The sequence below is a fragment of the Chelonoidis abingdonii genome, chromosome 2, assembly GCF_003597395.2.
Source record: "Chelonoidis abingdonii isolate Lonesome George chromosome 2, CheloAbing_2.0, whole genome shotgun sequence".
NCBI lineage: Eukaryota > Metazoa > Chordata > Testudines > Testudinidae > Chelonoidis > Chelonoidis abingdonii.
In genome coordinates, this window is record NC_133770.1 from 82,255,985 (window position 1) to 82,270,322 (window position 14,338).

At 41.5% G+C, this 14,338-nt stretch overlaps 2 protein-coding genes across 8 annotated transcripts in view; one reads left to right on the plus strand and one right to left on the minus strand.

Moving 5' to 3' along the window:
• SH3BP5 (SH3 domain binding protein 5) overlaps window positions 1-2,036 on the plus strand; it is a 51,360-nt gene extending 49,324 nt beyond the window's left edge. Inside the window, exon 9 of the mRNA XM_032774948.2 lies at window positions 580-2,036. Within this exon, the coding sequence (XP_032630839.1) occupies window positions 580-758 (179 nt within the window). The 3' untranslated portion in view covers window positions 759-2,036. The remainder of the gene's footprint in view (window positions 1-579) is intronic.
• Window positions 2,037-3,346: 1,310 nt separating this feature from the next.
• CAPN7 (calpain 7) overlaps window positions 3,347-14,338 on the minus strand; it is a 40,812-nt gene continuing 29,820 nt past the window's right edge. For 6 of the 7 annotated variants that reach the window (XM_075062491.1, XM_075062494.1, XM_075062492.1 and 3 more), the window contains 5 exons: window positions 12,297-12,442; window positions 10,282-10,344; window positions 9,502-9,632; window positions 7,751-7,843; window positions 3,347-7,667 (listed from right to left, as the gene is read on the minus strand). In XM_075062491.1, coding sequence (XP_074918592.1) covers window positions 7,523-7,667; window positions 7,751-7,843; window positions 9,502-9,632; window positions 10,282-10,344; window positions 12,297-12,442 — 578 coding nt within the window. In that variant the 3' untranslated portion in view covers window positions 3,347-7,522. The remainder of the gene's footprint in view (window positions 7,668-7,750; window positions 7,844-9,501; window positions 9,633-10,281; window positions 10,345-12,296; window positions 12,443-14,338) is intronic. The other variant, XM_075062497.1, reaches the window with a different exon arrangement.

Consider the following 14,338-nt stretch of genomic DNA (forward strand, 5'->3'; position numbering starts at 1 on the left):
AGCTGATAGGGGGAGGTGGGGCTGCCGGTCCACCCTGGTCACAAACTCCCACCAGCTAGCTGCAACGGACTTCTCTTCCTGCAAGCAGTGGACAAAGCAGGCAGCTGTCAAATGACGTTATAAGGGAGCATTGCACAACTTTAAACGAGCATATTCCCTAATTGATCAGCAATGTTAACAACGAAACGTTAACTGGGACAACTTTAAGTGAGGAGTTGCATTAATTTGAGTTATGCTATTCACATACAGTATCTTCGATCTACTTACTGTAGGGTCCACATTATGTGATGTCGATAGGAGATGCCCTCCTGTTGATTCCCCATAGTCCTCTTGATCAGGAGTCGAAGGGAGAGCGATTAGCGGTCCATATAGCATGTCTTCACTAGACCTGCTAAATCGACTGCTGATGCATCGATTGCCGCAGTGTCAATCCTCCAGTAAGTGTAGACGAGCCCCAAGTATATTACTACTTGTCCTAGGTTCTTAAATTCTTTGGCGAAGGAAGCTGTCCGAGTGCCCACTTGACCAATATAGCATTCTTAGACTTAAGGTTCAATAATATTTTAATTGTCTTTGCAGGGGATAGGGCAGAAGGAGCTGAGAACAAGATGAGCAACAAAGTGAACAAAACTAGGAGCAGCAGTGGCAACTCCACTGAGGGTCTGGCTTTAGATAACCGAATGAAGCAGCTTTCACTCCAGTGCATGAAGGTCAAAGAGGGGATCATTGTGGACAGAAAAGCTGTACAAATTGGCTGAGTCCTCCTGCTGCTCTGGTTACTGGGAGTATAAACATACATGAACTTCAAAATGTCTGAAGAACATTGTGCCAATAACTATTTAATATATGCCAAATCTTAAGTGTTTACTCTACAAATTTAAAACTGCACTAAAGAAGTTTAATTGATGTTGAGGGCTGAAGTTTTTTTTCAGTAAAATCTTTGTAGGACAGACAAGTTGTCAAATGTGTAAGCTGTGCTCGCTGTATTTCACAGCCTTTGTAAACTGTTTTGTAGCAGCCTGGCTGAAGCAATAACTAGCATTGTTCCTGTATAAACACATGCCAGTAGGGGTGTGAAATCCAAGCCAAATGCTTGTGGTAAGCAGTTTGGCTTCAGTTTTGTAGAATGAGATGCACTTTAGATACAGTGGATCTCTGAAGTGGAATTGGCATATCCTTTAAACAGCCGTATTTGTCTGTGTTATTTCAAACTGTAGAAGTATTTTGTATACAAGGCAGCTGTTGCATGTGTGAGTCTGGAAGTCTTTGGTCTGCCTCCAGTGCTCATGAGGAAGCTAGTCATGACCTAAAGTATTGGCCTGAGAGGGTGGCAGAAATGTGGCAGCATTGCTCAATAGTTGTGCTCTTTCTAGCCCCCTACTTTTCGGGATGGGGTGTGTGCAACTTTTCCAGCGTGAATCCAGTGCCAAAATGACAGATTTAACTTGTTTCTAAGAATTTGAGTATTCTTTTTCAGCACCTTAAGTGTTGTTACTGTAAAACGGCATGAACTGGTGTGTGCCAGAGAGAAGTAATTATAGATCTCAACCTACCGAATATTAGAGGCTTGTCCTTAAGATACGCATGAAGAAAAGGAGTTGCTAATGTGGATTGATGATGTGTTAATTTCTCTGTAGGTTGTAATGTGTGGGGTTTTAGAACTGTTTAAGGGACTTACAATTTTAGTATCCCCTAGAGAAACTGTTCACTAAAAACAGAAAGGGAATGGGGGCATGTTTTGGCAGCAGCTGTTAAGCAGTAGTGGTGTCTGGTAGTTATGCGAATAAGTGGTAGCAAAAATCCTTGGACTTCTGAGTTCTGGTAGCTGAACATTTCTGAAAGCACCCTACTATATCTAAAGTATTCAGTTTTTTGTTGTTAATTGGATGGGAATTTAGCATCACCCAAAGTATTTTCTATTCCATGTTTTGCAGTCCTGGTGTATTTTGTCCCTGCCCCTTGGCTTGTGTATCTATTCTCAGAGTAAATGTAAAATTCTTCACACTACAGTAAACATTTTGGTTTTCCACATTTTATTTTGTGTTGTTCAGTATCAGTGTATTTGAAGTACTAAATATTTCAGTAGCTATCCTAAACGTAGTTCCATAGTAAAACCATAGTCTGATATTTAAACCTCTTTACAACTAAAACGTGCACATGGTCCACATTCACTCAATGAAATCATCATCTCTTGCCATTCTAATGCCAAATGCACTGGCAATTACTGAAATGAAAACAGAGGCTTAATATGTACTGGAGAATACCCAAATCTGGGATGGTCAATTTTCAAACAAGCCCAACACTGGGAACACTCTGCATGTGGACAAGTATTGTCTCATTACAGCGTTGTAACTAGATTTATATTCATGACTCATTTGGTATTATGAATTTCCTATGACCAAAGATTGCCAACTTTGTATACAGGGTTGCCTTTTTTGAAAGCTCATTTAGTGTACAGCAGAGGAAGGACTTGTATGTTGTCTAACACTTGTGTGCTTCATTTCACTATGGAAAGCTGTAACAAAGCAAGGCAAAGTCATGGGGAAGGAAGCCTGTTCTCAGAATTAATGGAGATTCAGTGTGTTACAGCTACTGATCATTTGAACAGAGATGGGCATTCAGTGATCTGGAACTTGCAGAACAAAAGTTTAGCCCCTAGATCACTAGCCTCTTCGAGCTAGACCAATACTTAGGAAGAAGTGTTTACATCCCCAGTTTATGAAGTAACAAATACTTTGGGAAACATGGATAGACCATAGCTTAAATAAAATACAGAAGTCTCTCTTAATAAAACTGCATGTTTTCACCTAATCTTTGTAGCTAAACCAATTGTCTATTCTGCCTCTAGTTAGGTAAGCAACCAAGCAATTAAGTGCTGAGTACCTACTTTTGCAGATATGCCAACTCTCAGTGTACTTGTTTCCTACTTTCCTTGGCATCAAATCCTTCCTCCTACTAAAAGGTAAGTTACTACTTTAAAGATCCAAAACGCCTGCACTCTTGGAAAGTTTACTTGTTTGTGCACCACAGGTCACCAAAACAGAAAGTTTTCCTTATTACCCAGTGTACCTCCATTAAACTTCTAGGCAGATTCCAGTAGGGTGAGACGTTACTAGCAGAAAGTATGCTGGGAGGTGATGTGGCCCAAGAAACTAGGAGCTGGTACCCTGCAAACCTACAGCAGAAGGGCAAACTACATTTTAAAGAGTAAATATGTGGAAGGGCCTCTTCCTCTGGACACCTCAGCATTCAGTAGCTAACTGTACAATTGAAGTGTATGTGCATAGTTTGTTGTGTTCAGGCAGGCTTTGGAGAGCACACAGACACCAGTAGAAATGAAAAGCAGTTTCATAAATAATTGCTTAAATTTTATTTTTAAACTTTATAAATGCCAATTCTGTATATCAAATACATACTGACAAATGAATACGAATAGAATATTACCATGAAATACCAAAGGAGCAAGTTCTCTTGAGTTACCTTTCATTAGACTCCCCAAAAATCCTTTCATTTACTATTACACTAGCTGACAGTGTGGTGCTGAAAGTATAAAAATAAGCCTTTGACATTTAAAGCATGTTTGGTAATGAGTTAGCAGCCTTGAAGTGAGATGCAATGTAAACAGCTTTACCAAAGAGTGGTGAATTGATGGCTTATCACCTTTTAAGCTTCATCATACTTTTGGTAATATGCACTGAAAACTGGTACTCAGTGAATTTTTTTTTTTTTTAAAATCTTAAATTTTTTCATAGGCTGTTCTAACATGTTTCTGAAAGCCTTCTGTATGTGGCATGTTCACCTTCAGGTACAGAAGCCTTAGGTATTTCTGCTGTACAAAATATGCATAGACACAATTTTGTCAGACTGTGTAAAAATGTTTAAAATTAACATTTTTCTATGTGTAGAAGTCTAACTTCTAATGGAGTCTCTCAGCTTTACTGTGTTCTAGAACCAAATGGATGCTACTAGTACTCCCACTGAAAGGTAGCTATGTGGATTAAGTCTCTTTCTGAATTCTGATGGATTAAGTAAAACGGATGATTAACCTAATGGCTTTTTTAAAAACAGAAGGCCCAATTCTGGGCCCTAAGGAGGTCAATAAAGCATGATGTCCACAGCAGCTCTGAGGTGGGATTCACTAGCAAACTATGTAGTGTCTAGGGTGCCTAAATTGAAGGGGAAAGTGAAGGATGTCAAAAATCCTTTTGAAGGATACTGAAAACAGCTCTTTGTAAGTATCCTTCCTCTCACTGTGTGCAACCCACTAAACAGTTATTCCTCCTCTTAAAGGATCAAAGTAAGTATCATTCCTTTTATTTAAAGACATTTCTAGGCCAATTCGTTTGCATCTGGTGACTTATGATCCTTGTACACACAATTCCTTAGCTGCAGCACCTTCAGTGTGTGCTAGAGTAGTTTCAATCACCAGCTAGCTAAGAGCAGTACATACTTACAATGTGGATCTTTATAGTTCTATGCTTTAAAACAAGTTTGAGTTGATACAGTTGCATACAGAAGGGAAGCAGGAGTCTCATATTTGACTGTTTGTTGGAAACATAGCAAAATAGCTAATTACAGTGTGCAAATTCCAGCCCAGAGTGTCTGATCCATCATTGCGTAGTAAGAAACTTTGACTGTAAGCAACTTTTTACAGACATCTGTATATCTGTTTGTCAGTCTCCCATCTCTTCTGGAATGCTCCATTCTAGCACTTATAGAAGGATTACCTCAATGTCTACAAATATTTTTAATTCTAACGATCAGAATCTCTGAATGGCAGTGGTGGAGATTTAGCTAAGCAGTTTTGTTTTCCTGGCTGTGCAATAGGGTCATTTCCCAATAACCTGTTTACATCTGATAAATCTCTCCAACTAGATTAATATGCAATAGTCTGATTGCTTTTATTATTAGTTTTGTAATCTGCTTTTCCTCTTGACCATATTCCTTAAGTGTAAAAATCATGTCCTTCGGGCATAAAGCTAAGGCTAGCATGCACAAAAGGTAGCGCATGCATTTGTGATGCTGTCTGAGGTTCTATGACTGAAAATTTGCTTCTCATGCTAAGGTGCGCCATGCCCTAGATAAGTAGGATGATGTAAAATGGTTCTAAACTGTCAGAACACCAAGACTGCAATGTTTTAAGAATATAACTGACTTTCATATTCTGCATACCTGGCCTCAAATATTAATGGGATCTGGACAGTCAAAGGGGAAGGCTTTGTTTTTGTAGCACTGGTACACTGCAGGCATTTACAGCTATCTACCCTTTTGTATTCTCTGAGAGGCACAGCTTGCCCTGGCATCAAGGACAGTTATAAACTTGTAATCTGCATAGAGATTAAATAAAGGAACAATCTATACTAAATTCTGTGATTTAGTGGCTGGAAGTTGAAACTCTCACTTGTTTAATTTCAAGTCAAATTACTGCTATAAAAGCCAGTGAATTAGCTTGGTGGTAATCAGAGGGAAAAACTGACTTCCTGTACAGTATCAGCCAAAAGAGAATGACATAACAGGTGATTTGGGCAAGTCAACTTGCTTAATTCCCTGTCAGCAAAATTAGTAAAATTTCATAACCTGCCAGCATCCCCTATACAGAGTTTTGAAGGAATAGGACTTTAGCCAATATTATTTAAATGTGCAAACAGCAGCAGGTGGAGCAACATCCACAATTCAGGCCCCTTAACTGTTTCTGGCCTGTAAATGGAGTAAGTGACCTAACCTGTAGCTGCAGGCCTTTGCATGTGCATTATAAGGGCTGGTTTAAGCCTGAGCTGAAATCTTCCCCCACAACATGTTTTAAACTGGACATATAGCTCTGCATCTGAACAGCTGTCCTTAGAGCATATAAAGATTAACTTACTACAGTTGGACATCATTTAGGCTATATCCTCAAACTCCATCCTCTTCCCCCCCTCCCCCCCAAATCTGCAATGGGACAGCTCTTAGATCAATGCTTTTGTCCTACAATACAACTTTTTATCTTACAACTTCCGTGCCAAGAAGCAAGCCGTGAGTTAGTTATTGGCATCAGTGCAGTTCCTAACCCAGCTGGTCTTTCAGAGAACTGCACTTAAAAGGCACATCTTAATGTTTTTTCCCAAACTATATATTCTCCTCAGAGCTGCTGTCTAACCAGAGAAGAACAAACAAACAAACAAGAAGTGTACCTGTGCTGTTAAGCTGCTAGATACATTTGCAGCAGTAAACTTTAGTGGGAGACAATCTTACTGCTTAATCTCCCCAAACTTGTGCACTGGTGCTCTTTTGGGAAAAAACACCCAAAGTTGCCAGTGGGGTGGGTTGTTTTGAGGCTTGCTCTCCTCAATGTTTTACCAGTGACTGCAGTAGAAGTAGGGTCAAATGCTGTGGCTAGGATTGCCAGTTCCAGCTGGATGTAGTCCTAGAGGTTTCAACACATGACAACCTTTAATTAAGATTAATGCCTGAAGACTGCAGGACAATGCTGGACAGTTAGCACCCGTAGCTGCAGATTTAGGGTCTCTTCTTGGCTGGTTACAGCTTAAGAAGGTTCCTTCTCTAACTGAATGCTGCCTTCAGCAGTCTTCTGTCTGTGGGGCTGTAATGCCAATGCTGCAGATGTGTGGTTTATTAGAGAGAAGGGAGTAGCCTCTTATTTCTCCCATCGTAACCCCCTGCTCATGCAGAAATGAGCTAGCACCTAAATGACAATTTTGTTTAAGTTAGCTAGAGGAGCTGTTGATCAGCTTCAACTACTGAAGCAGAATACAGGTGTGTTATACTGTTTGTACAGTGTGCTCCCTGGAGTGGCTCTTATCTGAGAAAGGGGCAGGATAAACTCCTCTGCTTTTTTAACATCCAGAACAGCAGCCCCTGGCTTTTACTTCATTCCTCTAAAGCAGGGGTTCTCAAACTTTTGTACTGGTGCCCCCTTTCACAGAGCAAGCCTCTACGTGACCTCTCCTTTTAAATTAAGAACACTTCTTTACATATTGAACACCATTATAAATGTTGGAGGCAAAGTGGGGTTTGGGGGTAGAGGCTGACAGCTTATGACTCCCTGAGGGGTCCAGAACCCCTGTGCTAAATAAACACAGTATGCACCACCCCTTCCTTTTTCTCTACAATGTTTACTGTAAAAGTTAAGCAAGGATTGTTAGAACTAAGCTACCTTGTATGTGGGGAGAGGAAAGACTTTTCAAAACTTGATGAGGTATAAGGTGCCAAACTGCAGTAAGCTAAGGCCTGCCATTCGTTAATATGATTAATCAAGATTTACATTCAAGCATTTCATGCAAAAATTTACCATCAATCAGAATTTCTGAAGCATCCTCTCACCCTCATGGCTGCACAGCAAAAAGCATGAGCAAATGCAGTGAGATTGGTGGCCCAAGCCCTGGGCTGTTACTTTTTCCAAGTAGAGTAGGTTTTATGATCTTGTGTCAATGGTTGAGGGATGTATTTCCCCAGTGCTTTCAGGAAATAGCATTGCTCTAGCTCGTGACTTCTTCCCTAGAGAGTAATGTAGAGACTCGCCCCCTCATTGCAGTTGTGATATCTTAAGAAGGGTAGTGCTATTAAAGTCTAAGAAGAAAGGACCCTCTTGCTGAGGCAGGAAGGTGCTGGGAACAACATTGTAAACTCCAGCTGGGACATTCTCCACCTCCATGTAGCAAAATCCACATCTGATTAAAAAAATACAACGCCACCTTAAGAAGGTTATTTAAAGGAGAAAGGAAAAGTGTATATATGATCAAATGAGCATTACCTGTAGTCACCACTGTTCTTCTTCTGAAAGCCAGAGGGACCAGGATCTCCTACTGTAGAGACTGTGACAAGTTCAAACCCCACGCTGTACTGCCTGCATGTAAAGACAGATTTCATTACCCTTGTTTTAAATGTCAAATAGAAGATTTACCAAATTAAAAAGTTGAGCTATAACTGGAAGACATCTGCAAGCAACTAGCACATCTGCAACTTATTTCTCTTAATTTAGTGCAAGGCTATTTTTGCCACTTAACTACACTTGTCAGCACTTACTAAATTTGTCTCTGCAAGCTTCTGAATGTATTTGGCTGCAAAAAAGGTTTCTGCTCAAGAAGTGAAATAGGTGGGAGATGCCAGTTGGGCTGCACACATCCACTACACTGAAGAGGTTAAGCTTGTGGTTGTATAGATCAGTTCAGGTACTGAATAGCAGAGACCACAGAACAAAGTAAAAGTTACATGGGTCCAGATTTCATTGACTTCCATGGAATTTCCCCCAAGTTCCTCTATAACTGAGGAAAAGTTGGCTCCACGTACATCAGAGGTGGTGCATGCCCCCTCCCCTTCCACATGGAATCAAATCCAAGGAGCAGGGGTGCCAGAAGGGAAGTGTCAAGTTATTGTTGCAGCAGCAGGCTAGTGACAGGTAAGTAACCTAGTCTTGCCTACATAAAACTGCTTGTACAGATCCTCCAAGTGTTGCTTATATACCCTGAGGAAGCATGAACGAATGCTTTGCCAAAACCAACACCTACCTATTTATAATACTGCTCAGTGACCAGACCCTCTAGTTTCAGTTAGGAATGATGCAGAGGTGCCTGCTAGTGGGGCTCTGCTAGAAAGTGACAGTGGGGGCCCGGAGGCTTGCCATTCACTGCTTCACCTGTTACTGAGTGAAGAGATGAACAGTCTTTCTGATGGGATTTTAGGCAGAGGCCCTAACGTGACCATGCAATGTCACTGGAATTGCACTGGTTGTAGCCTCAGTGTCTATATTAGTCTGCCTTCCCAAATTCCTCCTACAGTTTTAACTGCAGAGGTTGTTGTTAGGAAGTGGAGTGCAGTAGGGGTGGTGCACGATTACCACTTGGTACCTCAGAGGTGAGTGCATTTCAGTGATGGGCAAATGCCCCACGCATGCTTAATAAAATACTTTGGAGGGCTTTCAGGATGGATGGTGCTCTAGTGCTACATACATGCTTCCCTCAATACATGCTGCTATTCGGCCATAGCACAACCATGCTAGTTAGCTGCATGCAGCTCAATGTTGGTGACCGTGTGAAGTGGAACAGCCTTAAAATATGAGCTGTAGCCTGCCAGCCTGAGAGAACACATCTTCTGTTACACCTTCAGGGGTGAGGTGAGGTTCTTCTGCATGTTGACTCTACTGCAGGGGTGAAGGGGCCATGCCAGGGCAAGGAAGGCCCCCTGTGCCCTGCTATGCAAGGTGCAGCTGTGGGCTGACCCCTAGCCAGCAGACAGAAAGAGGATTCTGGCATATGAGGAGAATTCAAGAGGGGAAATATGAGTTATCCTTAACATTAAAAATGATTCATTGTTTAACAGCTGAGTGAAGAGTGGAAGCTGCTTGAAAATCATGAGGAGGGAAAAAGCCATAATGAGGATTGGTTCAGCTGGAAATTAAGTGGCCTTTAAAGTTCAATTTTGTTATGACAAGTTATAAAAAAAGCTTACACTTGATCTGTCTCACATTCTAACTGTACTGATACAGAACATTCATTCTTCACAAACCTTGGTCCTCTTAATTCAATTAGCAATGGCCCAGTCTTCTCCAGCTGAAATTGGTAAATGGGGTTGTTTTTGTAGGAGTTTCTGAAGTTTCCACAGCCTCCAGCACTATGACCTTTCCACTGCCCATTAACCTGACAACAAAACAGATGGTGCCCTATTTATTACAGGCAGATCTTGCTTTCTCTTGTTTCAATACAGAGAAATTTAAAAAAAAAGTGAAGTCCTGGATTCTTCTCACTTCAGTTAACTACGTATGTAACTTCACTGATTTCAATAGTTATTCCTGATTTATACCAGCATAGACTAGATCTGATTTTTTTTTTATTTATTTTTATTTTTTACACATAGTGCCTTCCACTTCAACAAATATTAAAGCTATTTAGATTAAAGCTTCAGATCCCTTCTTATTTGGATTAAACAATTCAGTATCCAAATTTTCCGTGATCATATTCAGGCCACTTACCTTTGAGTTCTAACAACCCAAAAAGAGCAAGAGTTTCTGGGTATAGATTAAAAAATGAAGCTCACAAGTTATTCTAACTCACACTACTGTAGAGGTTGCACAATACAGACATTCTAAGTCAAGGCATACATTTGTGTTTCATCAAGAGGCTCACTTTGGATGGAAAATACCAAACAAAATAATGTGAAATTAACTAATACAAAATTATATAAAAACTCCAGAGACCGAGCAGGGCTTTCTTTCTAAACATCAGGAATTTTAAACGCCCATAGCAGATTAACAAGCACTGATTTATGGAAGAAAATCCAATCTCTTACCCGTTTGGAGATGGTGTATGGAGTAGGAATCTTGGAAAAAGTAAACTTGCATACTGAATACACCTAGATTGTGGAAGGAGAATTTGGTCTCACAAATCAACCAAGCATTTACATTATGAAACCATCACAAAATACCATTATAGGCAAAATGTGGCTTTACGTGCACAGCAACTTTGGAGATCTTGAGTCCCCATCTGCCTCCAGTAGGTAAAAGATGCATACTGACATCAGCTAATTCATATAATATAATGCGCTATACGAAAAAGAGAGAACATTCCCTATTCCCCTTCCTTGCACCGGGGGGGGGGGGCGGAGGGGGGGAACAGATCCTTCAAACATTATTAACAGTTGGAGGGCACAGAGTATAACTGGAATCGTGGGCACCCATACTCCTTTCAACCATTAAGCCCTAGTCCCCTCACCAAAGCAAACTGTGAATACCTAAAGTGGTGCTTTAATTTGCTCTCTGATACTTAGCACAGTGCATGCTCCCCTAAAGCTCCAGCTAGCTGCTCCACGTGTTTAGTGTAGAGCAGAGGGACACCAAGCAGGTTACGTATGGACAGGAAAAGGCTGGTGATATTAAATGAGAACCAGAAGCACCTTCTGCCCAGTGAGTACTGGGAAGCAGCAGATACCACCTACAGTAACATGTCCTTCAAAGTTTGTGTATTTGATACGTAAAATCACCATGGGGTGACTGGGGCTACAGTGCTTGGGCTCCAACCATTATCATCCACTGCCCTACTTTCCCCAGAATGCTTTTGGGTGGGGATTGAGATTAATATTTGAGTAGTGAAATAAGGGGCAGTTGTTTGTTCTGAACTGTGTCCTCCTCATACAATACTTGGTTGAGAATGCAGCTCCTCTCTCATTGTTTGTGAGCAGTCTAGTTATTTTAAATGCAGAGCTCAACACAAGTGCAACACAGTAGCAGCAGAGTCCTCAGTTTCCACCAGTGCTTGTCAAAGTGGCCTGTAGTGAAGTCCAATAAGCCAGAGGTGCACTGGGGAAGCATGACTGACCTGCATCCAATTCCGTGTCACACTTTTACAGTGTAAAGAATGTAGGGGGAGAGGGTATGAACTGTCTTATTTTCTGTAGTGACAAAGGAAACGCGTAACACATTAGATTGGATTTGTCAGTTACAGGATGACCTTTCATTCTGATGACTGTGTACTGAGGATTTAGGGAAGAAAAAACTTTAAACCATCTTTACTGAAATATGAGGTGGATGAAGGCTGGGTAGTGCAATGAGCAGCTAGTGCTAGAGCCTTTTACCATAAAGCAGATGCTCAATTTTAGCAGAGGAAATGAAAGTATTTTTGTTTTTTCTTTTTAACCTAATCTAATTATAAAATTATGCTCGAGAGGGGCTCTGGACTGCGGTAATATAACAAAGCACTGCATGCGAAAACTGACTCTATTGCCCCCACTAGATGGAAATCCATATATGGGTATGTCTACATAGCAGCTGGAGGTGAGAGTCCCAGCCCAGGAATATACACACATTATAGCTCAGCTAACATTAAAAATAGCAGCGTGGCCAGAGAGGTGGGCAGTGGCCCAGGTTAGCCACCTGCATATAGTCCCACCTGACCCCCAGGTATGTTCTCGGGCAGCTAGCCTGAGCTGCTGCCTGTGCCATCAGGGTCACTCGGCTATTTTTAGCACCTTAGCCCAAGCTGAGCTAGTGTCTATTGAGCTGGGAATCACACCCCCTAGCTGCTCTATAGACATGCACTAAAGCACCTACACAGTGCTCCCCTTTCTCCTGTGCGTCCCGTCCATGATTCACATCTTCCCCCGACCCCTTCCAAAAACACAACTATAGTCATCTAAAAATAAGTACTTTGAATATAGGGCAATCAACTTAAAAAAATCTGAAAACCGTCCCCAGGATCAGACACTTCCCATCACTCCTGCCAATGGGGAGGATTTTCTCTTTGCTATGTTTTCCCACTGGATTCAATACTCAGCTTATAATACTATTGTAGTTTCTCTATAGTACATACCCTGACAGTATAGTGGATCGTGTTCTGTTTCTCATACTGGGATACCACCAGTGTAAACGTATGGGACCCTGGAGATGTCAGCGCTATCTTGGTCAGATAGTGGGGACTGTTGATCCGAATCCCATCAATATATGGGGCAGGATCAGCTGGAAAGAAAGAGACGCATATTTCCTCATCACGAAACCCCCCCCCCAGCAGTGGGGAAAATCTCTATCCACTCTGCCTCTTCACTGGGGTTTATGCCAGGAACGTCATTCTGCTGGCACCACGCTGGTGACACAGGAATACAAGCTACACTCAGACTAGCTAACTGTAAAAACAACATCTTCCACTTTCACAGATGAAACACTCAAAAGGCTTTCAAGAGCAACTCCAAACAGTGTTTGGGAATTGGGTATGATATGGCATCCACTCATTGTGCCATAGATGCCTTTCCAGGATGCTTTGGGAAATGCAACCTAATGCCCTTTTCTTGCATCACAGGCCTCATCCAACTTCCAGTGACTTCAACGGGAGTAGATCAGGCCCAATCCCTCTACTCTAGAGAGCGTCCTACTGTGATTTTAAGTAGACATTTTAAATAAGACCCAGAATCTTAAATTAAAATATATTTGATGGGAAGAGACCCTCAAACTTTTTCCTGTGATGAGTTTTGGAGGCTCCCTGCTGGGCTGGCAAGGCAAGTTCAGGAATCAAAAGACTGGATCTGGGCTGTAGAAGTGTCCAAAGCTTTTAAGAGTAAATCTTCCTAATATGCTATGTTTTCTCTTTTTCCAGTTCCCCTTTTCCTCCCACCCCCACTCTCCTAGAAGAGAGGACACAGTATATTTCTAACTTTGCAACTGTAGACTGTATTCCACTATCTACCCACATAGCTGCAGTCTGATTGTTTGCTTTACTATAGCTACATAACACAGTGACATAATGTGACAGATAATGCTTAAGAACCTTTCAGGAATATTCAGCCTCTTGCAGTCACCTTGGTTCTTTTCAGGATTTTTTCTGTTCCACTGAAATCAATGGGAATCTAGTCACTGACTTCAGTAGGTCCAGGATCAGGCCCTTCACTCTCTTGATAAGGGACTCTGTTCTTTTTAACTGGGGGGGGGGGGGGGGAAGGGAAAGGGATTAACAGAAAACAAATTGAAGCTTAGCATTGGGAAATCGACCTATCCATTCCAAAGGATTAATCTGTATTTTTAACAGATGGGCGAAATAATATTGCAGCTTTACAAATCTGTTGCAATTCCCAGTAAGAGTGGGTGTTTTAAAGCAGTTTGATGACTGTCAGTTTGAAAGCTCAGTTAAAAAAATTGGGCCATAAAAAACAAAACAAAAACTGGAGAGATCATTTGTTGGAAGTAAGAGGTCAAACAGCTTCTTTGGAAAAATCCCTCGTAGATCTTTCAGACACAGATTTAACCTTCAGTTTCTGCACTGTACAAATGTACTGACACTCGATGAGAATATTTTTTGGTCTAATACACCATGTAAGTGCTGCTGCTAGTGCTAGTCACATCAGAAGCACGTCTCTGATACAGCAGAAAGGAACACAAACATGTTTAATGAGATCAGCTCTTGCAAAAATGGATGACAATCTGCCTAGGTCCCAAAGGACCTTCACTGCAGAAACACAGCCTGGAATCAAAGAGGAACTTGTTGGCAGAGTTCACTGAACAAGTTGGCAGATGATGGGCTCTGCCCTTACTAACAACTGCTGCAGTCAAACCAAAGAGGCAGTGTTTTAGTATAATTAACCTTTCCTCTCCAGGGCATGAAGAGCCATCAGCAACCCAACCTCAAATCCAGTTTTACACAGGGAGCTGCCTGGCTGTAACCAACAATGAGCCCAGCCCTGATTGCCTTACACTGTTTTTACTGCAATAAGAGGTGGGGTTTGTACATTGAGATCACTAGCTTGATGTCAGTGCAGATGAGGCACAGGTTTTTTCTACCTTGAAGTATCAAGTCAAGATCAACTTTATACCCTCCCACCGGAGTTGGACCTTGACTTGGTATATCAAGGTGAAAACTACCTGTGC